A 22,611-nucleotide genomic window follows, 5' to 3' on the forward strand; every position below is an offset into this window, starting at 1 on the left:
ACTTGGTAACCCTTCACCACAGGCACAGTGTGAAGTTTATTGACTGTGGGTAAGTCAGTCACAGCAATAAAGCAACAGCAAGGCAAGTGAGACTGAATCAACACTGCACAAAGAATACTTAGTTTCCCTACTGAGGCCCTCTCAACATCAAATGTCAAGTACCAGGAGTCTGCAACGGGGGGAAAAAGTGTCACTGTCACAGCTTTGACATCAAAATAAATTCCCCAAGTACAGCTCAACTACGCACATATATATTATCTTTGACAAATGTGCATTCAGTCCATTCTTAATCTCCATGGGAAAAAATGATTAACGCTTTTACAACCTACCTAGGGGATCTAGCTGAGTACTTTTCTTCACTGCCAACATTTTTATTTTATGCTTCACTTCAGTGTCTTTAGTCAAGACTAAAGTTTTTAAGCCCGTGACTCCTCAACTGGCCTCCTCTTTCTGTAACCACTTTTCACCTTTTTCAAAAATCATCATCATATTTCTGCAGTTGCCTCTGGTTTAGACTGATCCAACTTGATCCTTCTAGTTTTTGTAAGCTCTCCGTTCTCTGTATTCTTGGCATTACCCAGCTGAGGTTAGCCCAGGGCTAACATAGGACTTCAGCGGAAGTCTTGCTAACAACAGAAAGAGCGTATTTCACAAACATCAAAGCTCCAAGGCAGCTTTTAAGGAGCTTCAGTCACTACGCCCTTCCAGTTTGACAGTGATCTATTGAAATAATGCAGCATTTGTTTTTTTACACCAAGTGATGCAGTTAACTAATAGAAATCTTGTGTAATCAGTGTTTCCAAAGTGCGCTTATGAAAGTACCGTGTGGGATCTTGTTGCAAATCAAAGTCAGTATGTATGATAGCTGCCGCTTCTCCTCTGGCGCATTGATCTGTCAAGGAAAAAAAATTAGATGGGCTTGACTGACTTCTTGGCAACTCCATGCTAGCTGCTAATCATCATCTAGATGCTAACAAGTTTACGTATTTCAGTATTTTCCTGGAATTGACATCAAACTAGCTGATGTCAACTATAATTTCGCAGCTCTTTCTCATGCCTCTTACCCTATTTTATACATAGATATTGTGCTTGCCCATTTCTAATCTTATGAAATTTCCACCCTTCAAGTTCTTCAAGGTTAGCACTAACATTCCTGAGATTGCTTCAGTCTCTTCTCCTCGTTGTAGATAAGTGAGATGAAGTAATAAGAAAATGAGATAAAATACCATATTCAAATCCATGTAAGTGTAAGGAAATGGAAGCTCCGGTATAAGGAGAGAGAGAGAGAGATCAATCCATGGTCAAATTGCTAGAGGGTTGATAGGAAAAATGAAGAATTAGCCTGAAAAAAATAAATATTGTGAGGCCATCCTGACAAATTCATTTTCTGTGTATCTATAAAGTGTCCTATATGTGCAGATCAAAGTATTTTAACGTTTATTGTTGTGACTTTTTAGTCAGACAGTAGATGAGTAACCACCATAGAAGCAAAAATTATAGTCATAATTTGTACCTGCTACAAAATGAGTGTTTTATTTTACGAGGACGAAGTTTCTCTTTGTGCAGGGAGAGTTACCACTTGAGATCCACTCCTCAGAGCTATTCAGCATTCAGCGGTTTGTCAAGTTAATAGTAGCTTACATTACATTTACGGCATTAATAGCATTAGTGTATTCACAGAGACTCCAAGGAGTGGCTCACGCAAAGGCATGACTGCGGTGATCCCAAAAAAAGGACCGATGAGGTAAATGAAAAGTTTTGGGGTTATTTCCAGACTTATAAGTACACTCATAGGGAGGGACCCTGATGAATTTTGTTATGAATATATACTTTTATTGCATGAATACTCATCTGTAGATCATACTTGGAAAAGATATTAATTCATACTGACTCAAAAAATATCCCTTCCCGAGTGACGCATCATTGTATGTGAAATTCTGGATTCCAGGTATGCAATTAAATGCTCTACTTTTCTAAGCATCTCAGTCAACCCTCTGGATAAATAGCCTGAATTGCATAAGTGCAATGTGTTAAAACCCATGAGCTAATATATGGTCACTGGGAAGTTTACATGCCCACTAGTATGACTTACCTGCCTCACCCACCTAATGTGAATTATAATTGGTTTGAACATAAGGAGAGGCCTAAAGTTTTCTCTATAAATGCTGCCACGCAACCAGAACTTGAAGTCTTATCATATAGGCTTACAGTTGCTCGCAGAAATACAAAGTCCAAGGCACAGAGGAGCAAGGAGGCATGGCTGGTAAGTTTTAAAAAAAAAAAAAAAAGTCTCTTTGTGCATGAGGAACGGGCAGCTGAATAATGTACCATGTGTTGGCTTTCTCTGTGGGGTTGTGTTTTCTAAAGGGCTCTGGATTGTTGGAGTACACTACATTTTGAGATTATGAATAGGTTGTTGCAGCGTTTTTCTTTTCTCAGTTTTCCAAAAGACACAAACAAGGAGAAGAAGATAATCCATCCCTTACCATACTGGAGTTAAATATAAAACCGCAAATAGAGCAGAAGAAGTTATGGCAAACTGCAAACTATCTTTTAGTGTGACGCTTAATAAATCAGAGAATGAATGAATGAATCTTGTGTTAATGGGAATATTTGTGCCAAGAGTAGACTCAGGGACAGACCTGCAGTTTCAGAGTCAGCAAACTGCAATGCCATTTTAAATATTTGTTAAAATTAGCGCGGAAGGCAAAGGCACTTTAAGATAGAGACAAAGTGAGCAGATGTCCAGCAGTGAGGTCTTAGGAGGAAAGATCTTGAACCCATACCCTTTAGAAAGGGTGGCCATGTTCTCGCTTCGGCCCAACTTGCTGGGACCTCTGTCGAAGCGTATAATGGGGCCCGAGCGCGGCTGACGCCACTTTCCCTCTGCCAAGCATAGAGCTCTTCCTGTGCTGGTGGTGTGTGACATAGGCTTGGAAAGCTCAGGAAATTAATAAAAAACAACCATCCACAGAGCAGAGGCTTGAGAGGAGGGAAGACAGGGGTTGGTTTGTGCTCCCCCATTCTCACAGTTTTAGAAGAACCGATTGCATGAACTCGTAGGACCCAAGTGTTTGTCCATTTACTATCATTTGAAATAATTCATATTATTGAGCTGATCTGCTTGTGCTAACATCCCTCAACTGCATCTGCTGTTGGCCTGGCCTGATGGTCCTTAGTTAATGGCTGTCTCAATGCATCTGCTAAGTGTAATGTCATCTAAACCTTTACCTGTTTTGGAGCTGAATGTAGGCTGGGAGGGAATCAGGTGCATACAACGGGCAAAAGACTAATAATTCCCTCATAGATCTCCTCCACTCAGCAGAGCTTAAGTAAATGGCAAAACACAATTGGATAGGTCAAGCTGAAAGATTGGACCAAGTAGAAAAATCCTTTTTAACAAAAGAACTATACGGTAAAGTGGACAGTAAGAACCTTCATCTACAGCAATGGGGAAAAAACCACAAACCAATTGTTTCTGCATTGTAACACTTCCTCTTAAGCAACAATTTGCCAGTAACTTAGCCAAGACATTTTAGCAAGGTGATCCCTAAAAACTTCCTCTTTTAAGGGTCATACACCATTCTATCTTTCTTAACCACAATTTTCTGATCGCGTGAAATGCAAGAAGCAACAGCAGCACTTAACGAACAAACTGGTATTTGCTGATCATGGCCAGCACTTGCTTGTGAAATACCCAGGGCCCAAGAAATATCCAACTCCAAATTCAATTTGAGATGTTAAAAGTGGCCGGGGATGCTCCTCCCAGTGCCACGCACAATTTTAATGTAAAAAACTGTGAGGGTCTGTGTGCAGGTGTGTGCGCACATAACTGTTTTCACTCTTTCTCTCTCCCTCATCCCTTCCTCCTGCTCTCCGACACACTCAGCCTGCAAATACACGGACTTTTTTTTCCCCAAAAGTTGTTAGGCATCTGTGGGCCAAGCTCTTATGGATCTACTTTAACAGAATGCAGAAGGTGGTGCGTAAAGAAAAGGGAAAAGCACCTAAAAAGATTCTATAAATTTGATAGCATGCCTTTTTAAAGTGTTTTGCTAGTCTGCAGCACGCTACTGATACTAAGGAGTCAGCAATTTGTTTCACGGTCTCACACTCAAAATAATTATCTCAGCTTCTGTCTGTCACTTTTAAGCTTCGGTGTCATTACAACTAAGGCGTGAGCCACACCTGCAAGCATCTTGTTTGTGTATTTGAATTAAGAGTGCTTGCCCGCAGCGTGGGACAACGTGTTGGATTCTTACAAGAAATGAGTGGAGCCACTTAGCGATGGGAGACTGCAAAGAGGTATTCTTTGCTGATGAGTGTGCTGCTGGAAGTTAAAACTTCCAAATAATGTCTTCACTCCATTCCGATGGAAGAGATGTGTGCATAAGTGGGACAGGTAGGGAAATACATTTAAATATAATAGGCTATAAATAACAGGTCGTGTGTGATGATGCGGGAGCTGTCTGGGGAACCCAGCATAGGTTCATCCCAGTCTGTGCGCTGTCAGTTTGGCTTATTCCTGTGTACTCGTCCCATGGTAGTTTTTGAAGTTCACATATTAGTATGTGTCACTACTATGTCACTGTCAGTGTCCTTTCTGGAACAAACCATCTCATCCGGAATGAGCCAAGATCCCAAGAGAAGAACTGAGGCCAGCTAACAGGGTAGCTTACTTTACACAAGCAATACGGGAGCCGACTGTGCCAAGCTCAGCTACTGTCAAAGTCCAGCTGTTGGAGAACTTCAGGAACAATGAGGAACTTCAGGAAGGCTTCAGGCTGCAGCAGGCTTCCATTCCAAGACCCCTTGCTGTTTGGGGCACTGTGAATGGAAGAGGAAGACAGAAAATAAGAAGTATGTCTTGGACAACACGTAGGTCCTGGAAGAGATCTCAGCCAAGCGCTTTTCCATGTGGACTTGACCAATCTACCTCAGGGCGCTCTAGTCCTGAAGAGTGCTGATGGGAGTCAGTCCATGCTGCTGCTTGAGGGGCCCAGGTCTCTCTCTAGTGTGGTTCACAAATACAGCACAGCTGTAGAAAACCACTTAATTTCCTGTCTCTTGGAAAACAGGAGTGGGTTTTGCTGATGAAATTCCTTGCTTAATTATCCAACGAGGGAATGAGAGGGGAGACAGAACAGCCCAAGCTTCTTGGGGTACTGAGGTGGTCCCCAGTGAGTCATGGCCATACGGTCGGAGCATGGTGCTTTAGGGGTACGCAAGGAAGAGCTGTGCTCAGAAAGAATAAAGGAGCAGGTAGGCTGTTCTAGGGACTGATTCCCCATCCTGAAACAAAGGCACAGCAATAGGTGACATTTAATAGAATTCAAGTGACACTGTGGATTAATACAGAGTTGGTGGGGAAGAGAACAATGCAAAGAAGGAGAGAAAGTAATACTGAGGGGAATTAGTCTATTACAAAAGATGTCCTTCACAGTTCAGTGCTGAACTCTTCTTATTATTATTCATTTCTTTAACACAGTTACTGGAGCAAGGGAAGAAATCTAGGTATCACTGGAAAAGGATGTCATGAGTTGTATGACTGAACCGGTTGGCAAAAGACAATTCTGATATAGCTTATTCTGGGTACATGAAACAAACTACTGACATTGCTTGGAGCTTTTATTTTCTGAGGTCCAAAAGAATTTTCTCTTGCTGTCCACCAGAGCTTCAAGCACCTTCCTGGGCAATCCCTACATTTACAGCCACCACACAAGCTCTGCAAATACCACTTGGCTTACAGGAAGCTGCCCTGGTCAGATGCATTCTGCTTGACTGGTATTCTGACTTAGTGTTGATATTTCTCATTAATTCAACCCTCATTCTCAACCTTCCCCCATAATCTTTAATCCAAAGGTCTGGTATGTATCATTTTACAAACAAAGCACACCAGAGGCCTGAAGGCAACTTAGCCAGAGCGGGGAATAAACACCAGGAGCTGATGCAACAGATGCGACTTGTTCTCCTCGCCGTACTCTCTTCCAGAATAAATGGGCTGTATCTGCATTTCAGAACATGCTGTTTATAGCTATACTATCATATCATCAAACACCAACACCAATTATGCCATTGGCCTATAAGACAATGACATCCAGCACACTGTTGTTGTCACACACAAAAAGGTGAAGCACGAGACGCAGCTATCTGGTGAATAATCACTGACTTTTTTTTTCCTTCCTTCAACAGTAACTAATCTTTCTATCAAAGAGAAATGGTTTGTTATGTATCCAAGGATAGGCTGAAATCTTAAAGCAAATTCATCCTGAAAATTGTTAGTGTGTCATTTAAGAGAATTTAGTACTATGGGTAGGAGAGCATAGCTTAACATCTGAAACCTCTGAAGTTTGGACTTCACGTTTTAAAATCAATTTCTAAGACATTTTAAATTTAAGAATGGAAGCATTATCATTTTAAAATCACAGTTGGGCTTTGCATGTGATAAAACTGTGGTCCCTCTTAAGATTAAATAGTATTGATGAAGAGAGATTCAAAGCAGCAGTCTGAATTATACCCAGTTAAAAACTGTTTCTTCTAATAACACCTTTTCATAGGAAATATGAATAAAATCTGTGTATGAAATGGGTTGAGCAAGTTCCAATTCTAGAATTTCCAAACGTGATATAAACCTGAAAACAGAATAATTTGGGTTGCTGAATACTGAGCCCAGCCAGTTACAACTCTGCATTTGGGAAGGTGTATAGCTGCGGCCAGCCCAGCATAATGGGTATCACTTAGAGGCGTCCTTAAGTCTGTGCATTGAGTATATCAAATTTTACAGGTCATTTCATAAAAGTATCACAATTAGTCTCTCTCCTTCTTAAGAGAAAGTGGAGCCACCTGCAAAGCATAAGTAAAAATTGCTCTCTCTGAAATAAAGTGAAAGATTTTTGTGCACAAATTGGCACTGCTGGTTGCGTGTTCAGACATATCCTATCAAAATATAGTAGTGTTATAGCTGAAAACAATGATAGCTATTTTATCACAAGTCACAAATGTACTCACCTATCATCTCTGCAGTGTGTCATGCAAATATGACATGGAGTGCTTGTCTATTTAACATTGTTAAACAGTAATTATGTGATAAATGAAAAATTGGTTCTTTAAATTTAGCCTGATTAAATTTGGGGCAGAGGCAATAGCTTGGTCATTGCTTTGCAATTACTACAATGCAGCAGAAAAAAAAAAAAAAAAAAGCAGCTCCAGGAAAACAATGGATTCAGTGAATTAATTTAAAGAAAAAGCCACTATAAATATGGTTCATGAAGTATTCCAAATTAAAACAATGTAGTGCAAGAAGGACTTAGGCTATTCCTATAATTTTATCATTATAACATACAGAAAAGCAACTAAATGCTGAAATTCTTATAAATTTAAATACATTAAGAAACTCTTAACAAGTGGCCAGACTATTAGGGATAAATATGGTCCAAGCTTCAGATGTTAAGTTGCAGGGAAATGAGATGAGGATGCAGGGACTGAGAGAGCAAAAAATGAATCAAAAATGAATCCTCAAGCCCCAGTACAGGCTGGGGAGCAAAGACGGCTACTCAAGCTCCACCTCCCCAGGAAATATTGCAAACAGGCAACTTTACACCTAGACTTTTAAAGAAGTGAAAGGCAGCAGCCATTCTTTGAGTCAACAGAAGTAGAGGAGGCCATTCGGAGGAAAGCTCCAGAAGCTGCTTATACAGGACGCATTGATCAGATATGGGCCAAGGTGAGCAAGGGGGAAGCCCCTTCTGTTGTGCTCTGCTTCTTATTTTCTTACATCCATACCTCATAATCAGTTCTGTAACGGACACTGAAGGATCACTACTTCTCTAAGGAGTTTTGATCCAAGAGAAAAAAAAAGGAAGAGAAAAGGATTTTCACAGCAATTGCATTTTTTCACTTATTGCGCGCATGGGAGAAGAAAGCTTATCAGACTGAGGTTTGGGAGAACAGGTATATTATCTGATGTAAAAATGTTGTATTTTGCAAATAGGAAGGAAGGGAAAGTCTGCAGCTATTTGAAGCTGTCAGACAAGTGCAATGGAAGACTGACAAATCTGACTTGAGAGAAAGAAGCAAAGCAGAACTCGAAGAAGGTATCATTGCTGCACCTGCTGAGGGAGGCTGACGGAGGCTACAATAAGCAGAGAAGGTTGAAACCTGAAGTTAAGGCAGAGAGGATACAAAAATTTAGGGGATTTTTTTGGGGGGTGGTTTGTTTGTTGCAGTGTTGGTTTTTGGGGTTTTTTTTGGCTTACGTGCTAAAATGTATACATATGCAAATTGACCAGTTTCATAATTATTATAAGTGGTCCCAAGTTGCTTTTCCAACCTTGCCAGATAACTCCTGCCTTTCTAAAGACAAATCTCCCTCACCCTTCAGCTCGTTCTACAATAGATATGCTTTGTTGCTAAGTTTCTGAAGATTTTTTTTTTAAAGTAGGTAGATTTCTGAAAAATCAAAGTACGTGCTGCTCGCCTCAATACTGCAAAAAAAGTGTTCCCCCAATTTGAACTGTGACTACATTGCTAAGACTACTCATGTAGTTATTTCAAGGCTTGCCTAAACTTGATAAACTTAAGATCATGCTGTAAAAAAAATCTTTACATTAATAAATCTGGTTGAACATGGGACAATGATTTTTTACTCAAAAATGGCACAGGGTAGCTGTGTTCCACTACTAAGGACCACACTCTTATTCTTTCCTGTTCTCCCTCTTGGGGTAGGGGAATTAATAGAGAATAATAAAAATATTTTTAAAAAGCACACTGTGCCCTTGGGAAAAAGCTATCTTCTACTAGAGAACCCTCCACAGGCTCTGATAGTGTCAGAGCCAAACCAATCTCAACTGCTTATTCTTTGGCCTCTGATTGAAGCCATAGTTCACAGGCAAGACCTTTGTGCAATGTATTATTTCACATACATGATTTTAGTAGTATGCTCTCTCCAATTCTACCATCTCTCCCACTGCCAAACGACAGCCCTGTGTCCATCAACATATTCTTGTTAGGTGCTTCCAGTTATATCAGAGGTACATGGCATAGAAATGAGGCTAGAGATCACATGTCATGGTTTAAAATGTAGACGTGTTTCTCGGCTCAATCAGGTTTCTTTATTTCTTATTGAGAGGCAGCAAGGCTGTGCCTCTGTTAGTATAACTCCATGTCTTGGAACAGATGACACCTTGAAAGAATTAGCTGAGTTCAGCCAGATTCTTCATCCAAGTGACTCACAAGGATTCAATTCTCTCAGGGTTCTCTCCTCTTAGATGCCTTTCTGATCTTTCTTTAGTACCATCTACACTACTCCTTCTATATTTAATTATGCAGGTAATCTCTAGCAGTCTATGCAAGGTGGAATCTCTCTCTCTCTCAAAAAAAAAAAAATGCTCACAAATAAATTATTTCTATTTTTGGTGGAAACCTCACCTGGATACTAGTTACCTTGTAGAAAGTAACACACAATTCTTGAGTGTGTCTGTGCTCCTTCCTTCTTGGATGTACCCTCAAGTTTTCTTGCTCTTCTCACTTCTCCATAGCTGCAGCGCAGCCAAGTACCAACTGGCACCTGAGAGAAAATGCAAGAGACCATCACACAAGTAAATTTTCTAGCAAAGAGCTGATTGTGAGGAGAGGACAGGCCTTCACTGTCACCTTCAATGGAACAGAACAGCCTGAGCAAAACTTAACATTCATCGCAGAAACAGGTATGGCTCTCACCTTCTTTCACAGAAAGAGTAATGCTGCCTCCTGACATTCTTTTGGCCTCCTGACATTCTTTTGGCCTGATATGTGCTATAGGGCAGCAAGATAATACCTTGGAGCCAACATGCTGGTTCACAGAGCCATGGAACTGTTTGAGGGGTTTGTTGCGTTTTCCCATCTCAGCTAGTACCGATAGCCTCCTTAATTTTCCAACATATGGCACGAATGCATCTGAGGGGAGAACATATCTCTGCTGAGTTTGTTGACAACTACATCTCTGTTTCAGCAAGCAAGAAACAACTTTGTTTATTTTCCTTAAAAGGTCCAAAACCCTCAAAGCTGACTAAGACCCAGGCCACATTTGGTATCTCCAGCACAGTGAGCAAGGACAGCTGGAGTGCAGTTCTGCAGTCTACCAGTTCCAACTCTGTGAGCATCTCCATTTCCACCCCACCCAATGCTGTCATTGGACGTTACAAGCTGAGTGTTCAAAGTACTTCAAGTGGCAGCTCCTCTCCAGCTAGCCTTGGCACCTTTATTTTGCTGTTTAACCCATGGTCTTCAGGTATGAACATGTTGACTTTCCCCTTAAAGAATTAAAATGCTTGTAGCTTCATTAATATTTGCAGCTTCTGCACTTGATCTATACTTCTTTGGTACAGGGGCTGAACATGCACCACATAATGTATCAGTGAGAAAAGAAAAGCGTTTAACAGTTTCTTAGGACCTTCTGGTACATAATATCAGCTCTGTATCATGTACTTACTGGAGAGCTCCTTGCCCTTAAACGACAAAGTTCTGCTTGAGCAGATTGAGTTCTGCTTTTGCCAGAGCTTCCCTACTTCTGCACAAGTTTAGAAGAGTGTGTCTGGTCTCTGTAGAACCAAGAGACAAGACATACATACCAGCTGTCATCTTCTCCCAGATTTGGCAGTATCATACCTCTCTCTGTCTTCACTCAGACACCCCCCACCCCTTTCTCTAATTATAGGAAATCCTGAGTTTCACAATCTGTTTCTAACAGCAGGAACAGCAAAGGGTGGATATCTGCAAGCATTCTGATTGATGGAGACCAAGGCTCCTGAGGTTTTGTTTTATTTTGCCTGCCGTGGTTGTACATACCTCTGTTTTGGCTTTTCAGGTGATGACGTGTTCATGCCTAACAAGGCCGAGTGTGAGGAATATGTGCTAGAAGAGTTTGGCATCATTTTTGCCGGCAATAAAAATCATATCAGCAGCTTTGGATGGAACTTTGGCCAGGTAAATGCAGCACTGAAACACCAGACAGTGTTTCGTGCTCTGGTTTTCACATGAGCTGGGTCACCAGCTTTGCTTTTTCAAGTTCATTGCAGTCATCCACCTCTGAAGAGCAGGAGTCTGCTATTGAAATCAGAACTCATGCCAAGCCCTGTTATACTGATTAATATGAGGATTTGTAATTGAGTAGTTGGTGATATGACCTAGGACTCGGAGGTCCAGCCAGCAGAAACCTTAGTGTCTGCTGGATAGTAAAGTACTGTAGCAATGCTGCAAGGCAAAGTCCTGACTTTAAATCAACAGATTCCAAGTTGTGAGAAGCTCTTTGAGTTCTAATTTACAGTTTGTTGAGGCTGCATTTTTATATGGTAATTTTTGGCTGAGCTTCAGCACTTCTTCAGTGATTTAAAAAAATATTAAACATTACATGGCTCTACTTATCCTGATTTTTAGTAGATTTAATCTGTGTTTCCAAAACACTAACTTATTTCTATAACATAGTTTCAAGAAGATATTATCAATATTTGCCTTTCCATGCTGGATCGAAGTTTAAGCTATCGTCAGGATCCTATCACAGATGTATCTCACCGACATGACCCCAAATATCTGGGCCGCGTTCTCAGTGCAATGGTAAGCAACATGTCCAAAAAGTCCAAACTACTAACTGTTCTTTTAGAGTAGTTAGTAAAAGTAAGTATGAAGACACTTCTCAGAAAATTTTAGGCCACCGTTTGTATGCACCAGAAACGAAGGCCAGAGAAACACCTTAGGTGGCCATCTGATCTCAGCTCGCTAGATTTATCTCATCTGGGTTATTCCTGATACTTATCGCTTTAATATCCAGTAGTTAAACCAAAAGTGTAAGACACAGGGTGGTATGTTGAAGGACCAGTCCCTTGGAGGCCTTTAGTCCGACCTCCCATTTGAAGAGGAACCACAGTGGTACTAGATCAGCTCAGCCAAGCTGTCTCGGTGACCGGTCCAGAGCTGCACTCCCCTCTTAGTGAGGAACTTTTCTCTTATGTCAACTATGATTTTCCCAAGCTACAACTTTCTGCTGTTGCCTCTTGTTATACAACCTGCCAGAACAGAGAAAAGTTGGACTCTGACATCTTAGTACGTTCCATTCAAGTAGTTGGAAGCTGCTGTTACATTCTCCTTATCCCCTTCTTAACCGGACTGAACTAGCCCAGTGCTCCCAACTTCTCCTTGCACACTGTGTGCTCCAGGGCCCCTGACCATCTTGGTAGCCTTTGCTCCTGGGCCCTCTTCAGTGTCCCAACATCCCTTTGAACTGAGGGACCCAAAACTGGAGACAGGATTCCTGGCAGAGCCTCACTAGGGATAATTAAAGGGCATTAACGGCTTCCCTTAATCTCCTGGTCACGCTTTTCCCAATGTAGCCTAGCGTGGGCTTTCCCTTTATGATGGGAGCGCGCTGTTGGCTCAGATTCCATCTGGCATTTGCTGTAACTCGCAGGCCCCTCTCAGACGGGCCGCCACTCAGCCAGCCGCTTCCCAGCCCGTACCGACCCATGGGCTTGTTCTGCCCCAAGTTCTGCAATCTACACCTTTTGTCCCTCAACTTCATAAGGTTTCTGTTGACGCAGTACCCGAGATTTTCAAGGTGACTGTGCCCCATTTGTTGTGTCAGTCGCTTCCCCTAATTTAATGTAAATTTGCTGAGGGCTTACTACACCGTGATCCAGGCCCATTTGGAAAGCTTAGCTGCACCATATGCTTTGATGATGCCATTCAGTCATACAGTGGTAAAGATGCCAAATCATGTCAGGAAGGTTCACAGAAAACTGGTGTTTGCTTTCTTGCCTGGTGCTACTGTACTTGTGTTTAAATGCCCTCCATTTCTTGAGAGGACACATATCCATTTCCCTGAAAAGCTAAGGCTTCCTGAAGGCCAGCTGCATGAAGCAGTGACTTTTGTCCACTAAAATGTCATTCAAGGCTTTCCCCCTGCCAGCTCCCCTACTGCTACCACATCTGTTGTAAACTCTTAATTTATCTCATCATAAATTTAATTATTTGTACAGGTCAATGCCAATGATGACCAAGGGGTGGTGCTAGGAAACTGGAGTGGAAATTATGAGGGTGGCAAAAGCCCAAGCAGCTGGACTGGAAGTGGTGAAATCCTGCAAAACTGGAAGAAATCAGGATTCAGACCTGTTAGATATGGACAATGTTGGGTTTTTGCAGCAGTATTGACTACAGGTATGTTTTATGTCATGCACATAACTGACACTGCACAGATTCTGTTAAAAGAAGTACTAACTACTTCCTACATGGAAGTCTTTCAAGATATTTGTATGTTATATGAAACTTCATATTCCAGAAATGCTGCTTCCTGACGATGGTTTTCTATTCGCTCTTTAGTGCTTAGATGTCTGGGGATTCCCACTCGCACAATTACAAACTTCAGCTCTGCCCACGATGCAGATGGAAATCTACGTGTGGATGAGTTTTATGATGCCTCTGGAAATCATTTGGACAGGGCAGCTGACAGCATATGGTAAGGCTCTATGATATTTAATAGTAGGACCTATCAATGTCTATAGAGTCTTCAGGTGCAGAGTATAGATTCTAATGACAAACGCTTTGTTACCTTCTCAAAAATTGCCTTAAAAACAGCTACATGCACACAGGATCAATAAAAAAATACTACAAAATAATACTACAAAACTCAGTGTTTTCACTCTTGGTCAGTTAAACAGAGAATTATGACATGAGTTACAATAGCAAATTGAAGCCAGGGCAGGAAGTTACAGTTATGATGCCACAGATGTCTGAAAAATTGTGATATTACACTGGAAATATCAAACAGTGGGACTTGACTTACTTTGGAACTATTCTTCAATAACAGTTCATGTTAAACTGTAAAAGTTCAACAGAACCAGCTTCCCTGCCCCCTTTTTTTTTTTTTTGCAGTGACATCATTGCAGCGAGAATAATATAATTATTGCCACTAATAAGCATCAAATGCAACTCACGCAAGCTTGCGTTCAGTAAAGAACAGGCACAGTCCCTCACTTTTTGCCTTGTTTACTCCCCTGCTTGTTCTGGATCCATTTTTGGTATAAGTGATGAGTATAACGGAAGCACTGTGCTATAAGGAAAACAGCTAAAACTAAGGAAGTGCACGTGCTCAGAACTTTTGGGGAAAAACAGGCTCAAGCCATTTCATATAATTTCACAAATTTATATGTAGTTAATATAGTCAGGATCAGAGTGGAAGTGGTCAGTCTCAGGTAAGAACCTATGCAAATTAAAGCATTTAATACATTTAATTAAGATGGCTGATTAATGGATATGAATAGGAATTTAGAAACACATTATTGTATCTTACTTTGTTCATTCTTGCATGTAGGAATTTCCACGTCTGGAATGAAAGCTGGTTTACCCGCAGTGACTTGGGGCCCTCATACAGTGGATGGCAAATTCTGGATGCAACTCCCCAAGAAGAAAGTGAAGGTACACAGATTTTATTTCAGGAATAACGTTAAAAAATTATGAAGTCAGTCACTTTCAGAGAGAAGGGGGGAAAAAAGGTAAAACCATTGTAAAAGTGATTTGTCATCTGGCTCAGAAATAGAGTGGCAGAAGAGAATACTTCATCTGTCACATTAGAAAAGCCTTAGATCAGCTGTGGATGCCAAGAAACAAAGTAGAGTTCTTGGAGCAGTCTTTCACAGCAATTCCTGTATTTCCAATGTAGGTATCCAGATCTATTGAAAATCAACGGATACTATAAAATAAATCAGGAGTACCTTCAGAATAAACACAAGATACATTGATGATTGGTCTGGTATGAGGGTCTATGTGGACGAAAGACCTAGAATGGGACAACGGCACTGGGCAACTGGGGAGTCATTGACAAAGTTCAGTCTAGTAATCTGCTTGCCATCAAAGAGCTGATTAGGTCTAACTTATTTTTTCTTGATGCCGTAGGAATTTATCAGTGTGGTCCTGCCTCACGGCACGCCATCAAAGAAGGAGAAGTAGAGCTGGACTACGACTGCCCATTTGTATTTGCAGAAGTGAATGCAGACTGTATGTACTGGAATTACGACACTGCAACTGGAAAGAAAACATTAATATTCTCTCAGTCTACTGTAATTGGCCAATTCATCAGTACAAAGGCAGTTGGTAGAGATGATCGAGTAGATGTCACCAATGATTATAAATACGAAGAAGGTAAATAGAAACAGTGGTTCTTCTGGTTACACAGCTGCTTCTTGCCCAAATGTATATACACTTTAGGATAGGAGTCTCTTAGTGGGCAATTTTGGGCATCTTTAAGGTAGGAGCAAAACTTATACTCAGTTTATTCAGTTCTAACAGAAGAGGGAAGAGAACGTGAGGAATAAAAAATACTGCCTTTAACTTTCTGATACAGAGCTGCTTTGTAGGAGCTAAGGCAAGTCCAAATATCTCTGCATAAAGCATTCACTGTTCCACCTGCCTATTGGTAATGTGTGCTGCCTGCCTCTGCTTTGTGAGAGTTGGTCTACAGCCCAGTTATTTGACAGCCGGACAAAAGGCCTATTCCAGAAACCTAAGCTAAATCAACACTTAGGCCCAAGCAAAGCAACTCTTTCAAAGTGTCAAACCGCATGTAAACTTGTCAGACCTTTGGGTTTGATAGTGCAGAAAAAGAAATACAATCATGAACTGAATTTGCAAGTCCAAAGAACGAACATTGCTATTGGAAATATATATCAGAAAAAGAATATATTTATCAGAAAAGCATGATAAAGTAGAGCCCAAATAAGTAGCTTCCGTTGTGTTCTGGCTCTGGCTGGGATGGAGTTAATTTCTTCATAGCTGCCCTGCTAAAAGCCTTGATAATACACCAGCATTTTGGCTATTGCGGAACAGTACTTGCAGAGAGTTAGGGCTTTCTCGCTCCCTCCCCACCACGGCGAGTAGGCTGTGGGTGGGCGAGAGGCTGGGAGGGGACCCAAACCAACAAAGGGGTATTCCATGCCACATGACTTGGTGCTCAGCAATAAAAGCTCAGCAAAAGGCGGAGGAAAGGGGCAGGAGGCGTTTATGGTTATGCCATTTGTATCCTCAAGCAACCGTTGCGCGTGTTGAGGCGCAGCTTTCCAGGAGGTGGCTGAACATCTGCCCGCTGATGCCAAGGAGTGAATGTACTCCTCTTTTGCTTTGCTCATGCGCAGTTTTTGCTTTTCCTGTTAAACAGTCATTATCTCGATCCACGAGTCTTCTCACATTCATTCTGTCTTCCCCCACCCTGCGGGAATGGGGAGTGAGCGAGAGGCTGGGTGGGTGTCTGGCTGGTGGCCCGGGTCAACCCACCACGCCGTGCCACCGGCCTTCCCTTATATTAGGGGCCTTTTCTGCATTTACGTTTCTAAATATTACAACCATTAAAAGGGACAGAAATGGGAAGACTGAGAAACTTTGGACTTAAGATTTTGTGTTACAAGAAAATGCTATTAGAGGGGAAACGGCATTACTGACTGCTGATGCAGAAAATGAGGTGTGGCTGTGGAAAACAGAGGCTCTGTTCATCTCTAAGTACAGACAGTGTTCTGCTGGTTTGTCTCTAGCAGTCATGTAAAATAAAAGATGCATGCTAACTGTTGAGGATAATTTTCATGATTCTCTCTGACAGGCTCTAGAAAAGAAAGAGATGTTTTTAAAAAAGCCCGGAAGAAGCTGGGACTTGAGGATAAATTTGATCCTACAGCACCGACACCACAGGAAATCGATCAGAAGCCTGACATCTCAGGGAAGTTCAAGGTGGCCGGCCCTTTAGAAGTCGGCAAAGATCTCAATTTAATTCTGGTTCTTACAAACTTACAGTCTGATGCTAAGACTGTTCATGTAAATATGACTGCTTGGAGCACCGTGTACACTAGAAGACCAGTTCATGGGATCTGGAAGGACTCCATATCTGTTACTCTGTCTCCTGAGGAAGGTAATTTTTCAAATAACTTTTAGTCATAATTCTAGAATTTTTTTGCCAGTAAATGAGCATTAGAAGCTGGTGAACTTCGGGGAAAAAGCCCTGACAAACTGCAATCTTAAATTTCTATGCAGAAAAGGCTGGGAAAAAAAATTACATTGCACTTATAAACATATTTAAAAGGCATGTTTCACACCATCATTTCCTTAAGTACTATTCACATTTTTAGAAAACTATCTCAGGAGTGAAAAGAAGACGGTGAGTAAACATGAAGTTTCATTTAACAAAATTTGCATTAAAAATGATAAGGACAACAGAAAAGCACAGAGATAAGCTCCAACTAAATATGTTCTGGTCAGTTTTGAGGGGCCTTATTGAAAGGTAATAGGACATGGCTAACAGCAGAAATACGAAACCTGATCCATTAGCACATTAAAGTAGAATTCAAGTGTGAGGCATAGGAATAACTGAAATATCCTGCTAAGATCCACAGAAAAGAAGGTTTGTATTGACGAATTGTTGAGGAATTAAGGACCTAAGATTTTTTTAATTTTTTTTCAGGTGGAGTTTGATAGTCTTATGGAAGAAATTCTCTACCTAAATATGACTATTGTTGGAAAGATGAAATTAGATTACCGTTAGGAGCTTGGGATGATAGATATATCAGCATCTCTAAAGTGAACTGAAAGATCACTGATTCACAACCGATACTATATTGTATTAATCTTAGGCTTCAACTCACTAATGAGAAGCAGAAATAATGCTTCAGTTCTTTAATATGCAATTTGACTTCTGGAGTTGGGGTCTCTCATCTTCCTCTGAAGCATTAGGAACTGGACTCTCGGTGAAGACGGAGTTTATATGCCTAATGGCGTGGCAGTCACGCAGGCACCGTGCGGTGTCTTGATCTCACACAGGCTGTGTTAAACCAGCGGCTGAATTTACAGCCAGCAGGGAGGTTTTTCCCCAGATCTGATGGCAGGGACCATTTGAAGAGATTTTGGCCCTCTTCTAGAGGGGTGCTCTGCTTGCTAGGATTTGTAGTTAACAAATCTGTTGCTACGGGAGGAATCTAGGAAATGCACATGCCCCCATTTTTGTTGCTTACTTTTGTGAGGCTGCACTGGTGATTTGTCATCTTTCCTTGTGTTTTTCATCTGCTGAATACTGCTGGAAAGTACTTCGTGGCTTACAGTGTTTGCATGCAGTGTAGCTACTCTACAGTTCTTCTGAACCTGGCGTTTATGGTACAAATGGCCAAAAATGTGGAATTGCCTGAATTCGGATACAGAGGAGATACCTTCCCATCCAGTATCCCTTGATTTGCATTACAGCATGGAAACGACTGTGAAAACACATGATAATAAGAAGCAGATAGGGCTTGGAAAGATAAAAGAAATGTAAAGACATCATTCAGATCGTCTCAGTATATCATGAGCAAACAGGCTGACGAGGCCTATCAGAACATGTCCTAGAACAAATGGAGTGGCACCGGTAAACTCCTTAAACTCCAGCTGTCTTATCTTTCACAGCAATTGGGAGGAAAACAAGCCAGGCAATACAGTAGTAAGGAACGGAGGAGTGATGACATTGAAGAAATCACTCTCTCTCTCCAGCAAACTGATAGATTTGCATGAACTGAGTTTGGCAGTGATGACTGAAGGCCTTCCTAGTCCCAGACACAGCATAAAAGGAAAATACTAATATTAGGTATGAAACTCTGTGGGCTTATAAAAGCATTTATCAATTCCTTTTTTTTTTCTTCCAGAGAAACAATTTCCCATTAAGATACCATATACTGAATATCAACAGCAGTTAACTACAGACAACACGATCCAGGTAACAGCTTTATGTCACGTAGAAGGTGGGATTCAAGTGCTAGTGCAAAGAGACATCACCCTGGACAACCCTACCATCGACATACAGGTAAATTGCTGTCCCTTTGCTCTAACTGCAGTGGTAGAGAAAAGGGAAAATGAGCTCCCATAATGACTTTTCTCCCTAAAAGAGATGTTCTGCTCACATTCTGCCGTGGTCCATCATAGCATCTCATAATGTCTCATCTTCTGATGACTGAGAAGGCTTGGAAAAAAGAAGACTGAGAGCCTGACCTTTCAAGCATTTTCTTTGCACAGATACTTGGTGAAGCAAGAGTGAATAAAGAAGTGGATGTGGAAGTGACATTTACCAATCCAATTGATACAGAAGTGACGGACTGCGTGATGCAGGTAGAAGGCAATGACCTGCTCAGAGGAATCCTTGAGATAGAGTAAGTATAAGAAATGCCTCCTTCCTGCTATTAAACCAGCGGCTGAATTTACAGCCAGCAGGGAGGTTTTTCCCCAGATCTGATGGCAGGGACCATTTGAAGAGATTTTGGCCCTCTTCTAGAGGGGTGCTCTGCTTGCTAGGATTTGTAGTTAACAAATCTGTTGCTACGGGAGGAATCTAGGAAATGCACATGCCCCCATTTTTGTTGCTTACTTTTGTGAGGCTGCACTGGTGATTTGTCATCTTTCCTTGTGTTTTTCATCTGCTGAATACTGCTGGAAAGTACTTCGTGGCTTACAGTGTTTGCATGCAGTGTAGCTACTCTACAGTTCTTCTGAACCTGGCGTTTATGGTACAAATGGCCAAAAATGTGGAATTGCCTGAATTCGGATACAGAGGAGATACCTTCCCTTGATTTGAATTACAGCATGGAAACAACTGTGAAAACACATGATAATAAGAAGCAGATAGGGCTTGGAAAGATAAAAGAAATGTAAAGACATCATTCAGATCGTCTCAGTATATCATGAGCAAACAGGCTGACGAGGCCTATCAGAACATGTCCTAGAACAAATGGAGTGGCACCGGTAAACTCCTTAAACTCCAGCTGTCTTATCTTTCACAGCAATTGGGAGGAAAACAAGCCAGGCAATACAGTAGTAAGGAACGGAGGAGTGATGACATTGAAGAAATCACTCTCTCTCTCCAGCAAACTGATAGATTTGCATGAACTGAGTTTGGCAGTGATGACTGAAGGCCTTCCTAGTCCCAGACACAGCATAAAAGGAAAATACTAATATTAGGTATGAAACTCTGTGGGCTTATAAAAGCATTTATCAATTCCTTTTTTTTTTCTTCCAGAGAAACAATTTCCCATTAAGATACCATATACTGAATATCAACAGCAGTTAACTACAGACAACACGATCCAGGTAACAGCTTTATGTCACGTAGAAGGTGGGATTCAAGTGCTAGTGCAAAGAGACATCACCCTGGACAACCCTACCATCGACATACAGGTAAATTGCTGTCCCTTTGCTCTAACTGCAGTGGTAGAGAAAAGGGAAAATGAGCTCCCATAATGACTTTTCTCCCTAAAAGAGATGTTCTGCTCACATTCTGCCGTGGTCCATCATAGCATCTCATAATGTCTCATCTTCTGATGACTGAGAAGGCTTGGAAAAAAGAAGACTGAGAGCCTGACCTTTCAAGCATTTTCTTTGCACAGATACTTGGTGAAGCAAGAGTGAATAAAGAAGTGGATGTGGAAGTGACATTTACCAATCCAATTGATACAGAAGTGACGGACTGCGTGATGCAGGTAGAAGGCAATGACCTGCTCAGAGGAATCCTTGAGATAGAGTAAGTATAAGAAATGCCTCCTTCCTGCTATTAAAGATACTTGAGCAAGAACCTATGCATGGATGACTTGGAACAGAACAGTGGGAGGAGAAAGCATTTTCTTCTTGCAGTGACTTGGGAGGCCAGGCAATGTAACATCTCGTAATGAAGCACACAGCTTTGAACCAGCTCTTCATCTAACCTAGGCTTTGGCTCCGTAGTTTGGGAGGGCAAATAATTGCTGTCATAATTGGACAGAACTTGTTTTCCTGCCTATCTAGCAAGACCTCACAGTTCCAGCAAAAAATATACGCTTATCCATGCAGTTAATTTTGCTGAGGCTGTCTACGCTGCTATACGCCAGACAGGTTGAGCCCTCTTATGATCAGAGGGCTAACAATAGAATACATGCCTGTTTCTGCCCATACTGTACCCAAATTACAGCATAAGCTAACCAGGACTTTGGTTTTACTTCATTAAATGGACTGCAGGTGCCCATCTGGGTGTTCGGCTTTCTAAACAATTCGCGTTTACATCAAACAGATAGATATACATGTAAAAAGCAGATGCACCAGTGTCCCAGCTCGGGGAACAAAAATGAACACAGATCGTTTAGACACAGGTTGTAATCTCGAACGGTGACACCTCTGAAAAGTACAACACCAAATATGCTTTGTGCATAGACATTCCAGATACAATAAATCACAACTAAGGAGGGTAACTTCTAAAAAACAGACTAAACCACGACCAGCAGCTACTCCTTAGATGACTGAATTTACTTTACTAAGGCCTGGAATTGGAACACAGCTGAAATCCATGAGGCAGGCAGGAAGACAATAGGAAAAATGGTGAATATTACAATAAAAGGTTGGGTTGGGTTCAATTTTTTAATTTAAAAAAATAAGGTTTTCCAAAATAAGACCTACAAGCACACTGATTTTCAAGGTCTGCTTTCAGAACTCTACAAAATAATTATCTTAGGAGATTAATAAACAGAGTCAATAGACTATTAGATGGTGTTGAGAGGGTGAATAGAAGACTGGAATGAAGTAGGTTCCTTTTACTATAGATCCCAGGCTCCTATTTTTATGCTTTGATGATTTTGTATCTTGTCTTGCTCTTTTCCTTCAGTATTTCACAACTGAAACAGAAAGGTTAAATTTTTAGACTGTCCCCTACTTTGTACATATACAAAATATCACAAAAATGTGGATGTATGCAAGCAAACACAGTTATTGCTAAAAAATACCTGGGATATGGGAGTGTGCTCTTTAACTGAATACACACGCAGACAAACAAACATACACAGCAGCTTAACGCTGCCATTCGCGCTTGAGTAACTAGGAATGGTCTGTCCCATAATTTACAAGCTCTCCTGAGGGAATTTAGCAACCCCATGTTGTCTATCCCATACAACTTTATCCTCAGGCAAGACAAGACACTATGACAGGGTAAGGCTGTTTGGGAGAACCATGAACATGAGTTTCCAAGAATTGCAAAATATACTGGTATAAAACATTTTAACTTCCGTTCAGAATTTCCTGCTGTGTAAACATTGAGGTTTTCTTGGTGCTATAATCTATTCTAATTCAGGAATTTGTATTAACCTTCTTCACGGTCTCACATTATTCTTTTTTAATAATTCAGTGCTGTGCTTTAGACCCTCTGTTCTGCATGAAGTTTTATCTCATATGCTACTAGTATGTCCCCCTTTGTGTGCTCATCTGGGTCACTGCATAATGTATTTGTGAAAGACCTTAATGCGTGGCTTTGAGTATTTAAATACCTATCAGATAGCCAAGTCCAGTATGGTCTTTTCATGGCCATCCTACACCGAACTGATAGGAATTCTTACTTAAGATGGGAGATGGTTAGCGAAGAATCTCAAGCGTGAGGCATAAGCCTGTTTTCAGCTTATATTTTTCTCTTTGTTTCCTATGTTTAGCGTACCACCACTGAAAGCCGGGGAGAAATCCAGTACAATGTTTAAACTCATCCCTTTTGAGACGGGTCCCAAACATCTACTTGTTAATTTCTCCTGTGATAAATTTGCAAATATCAAGACCTTTAAGATGGTAAATGTGATTGACTAA

The 22,611-nt window shown here is 41.1% G+C and overlaps 1 protein-coding gene across 1 annotated transcript; it reads left to right on the forward strand.

Annotated features, from left to right (window-relative positions):
* Positions 1-7,637: 7,637 nt before the first annotated feature.
* On the forward strand, positions 7,638-22,611 carry LOC104293841 (protein-glutamine gamma-glutamyltransferase E-like). Its single transcript, XM_009893372.1, has 13 exons — positions 7,638-7,723; positions 9,537-9,704; positions 10,025-10,267; positions 10,844-10,962; positions 11,461-11,589; positions 13,008-13,185; positions 13,348-13,483; positions 14,339-14,442; positions 14,920-15,165; positions 16,613-16,918; positions 18,675-18,832; positions 19,042-19,175; positions 22,464-22,611. Exons 1-13 carry the CDS (start codon positions 7,714-7,716, stop codon positions 22,609-22,611), a joined length of 2,079 nt encoding a protein of 692 aa, XP_009891674.1. The 5' UTR covers positions 7,638-7,713.

Source organism: Charadrius vociferus, unplaced genomic scaffold (genome assembly GCF_000708025.1).
Source record: "Charadrius vociferus isolate BGI_N301 unplaced genomic scaffold, ASM70802v2 scaffold259, whole genome shotgun sequence".
NCBI classification, from domain to species: Eukaryota; Metazoa; Chordata; class Aves; order Charadriiformes; family Charadriidae; genus Charadrius; species Charadrius vociferus.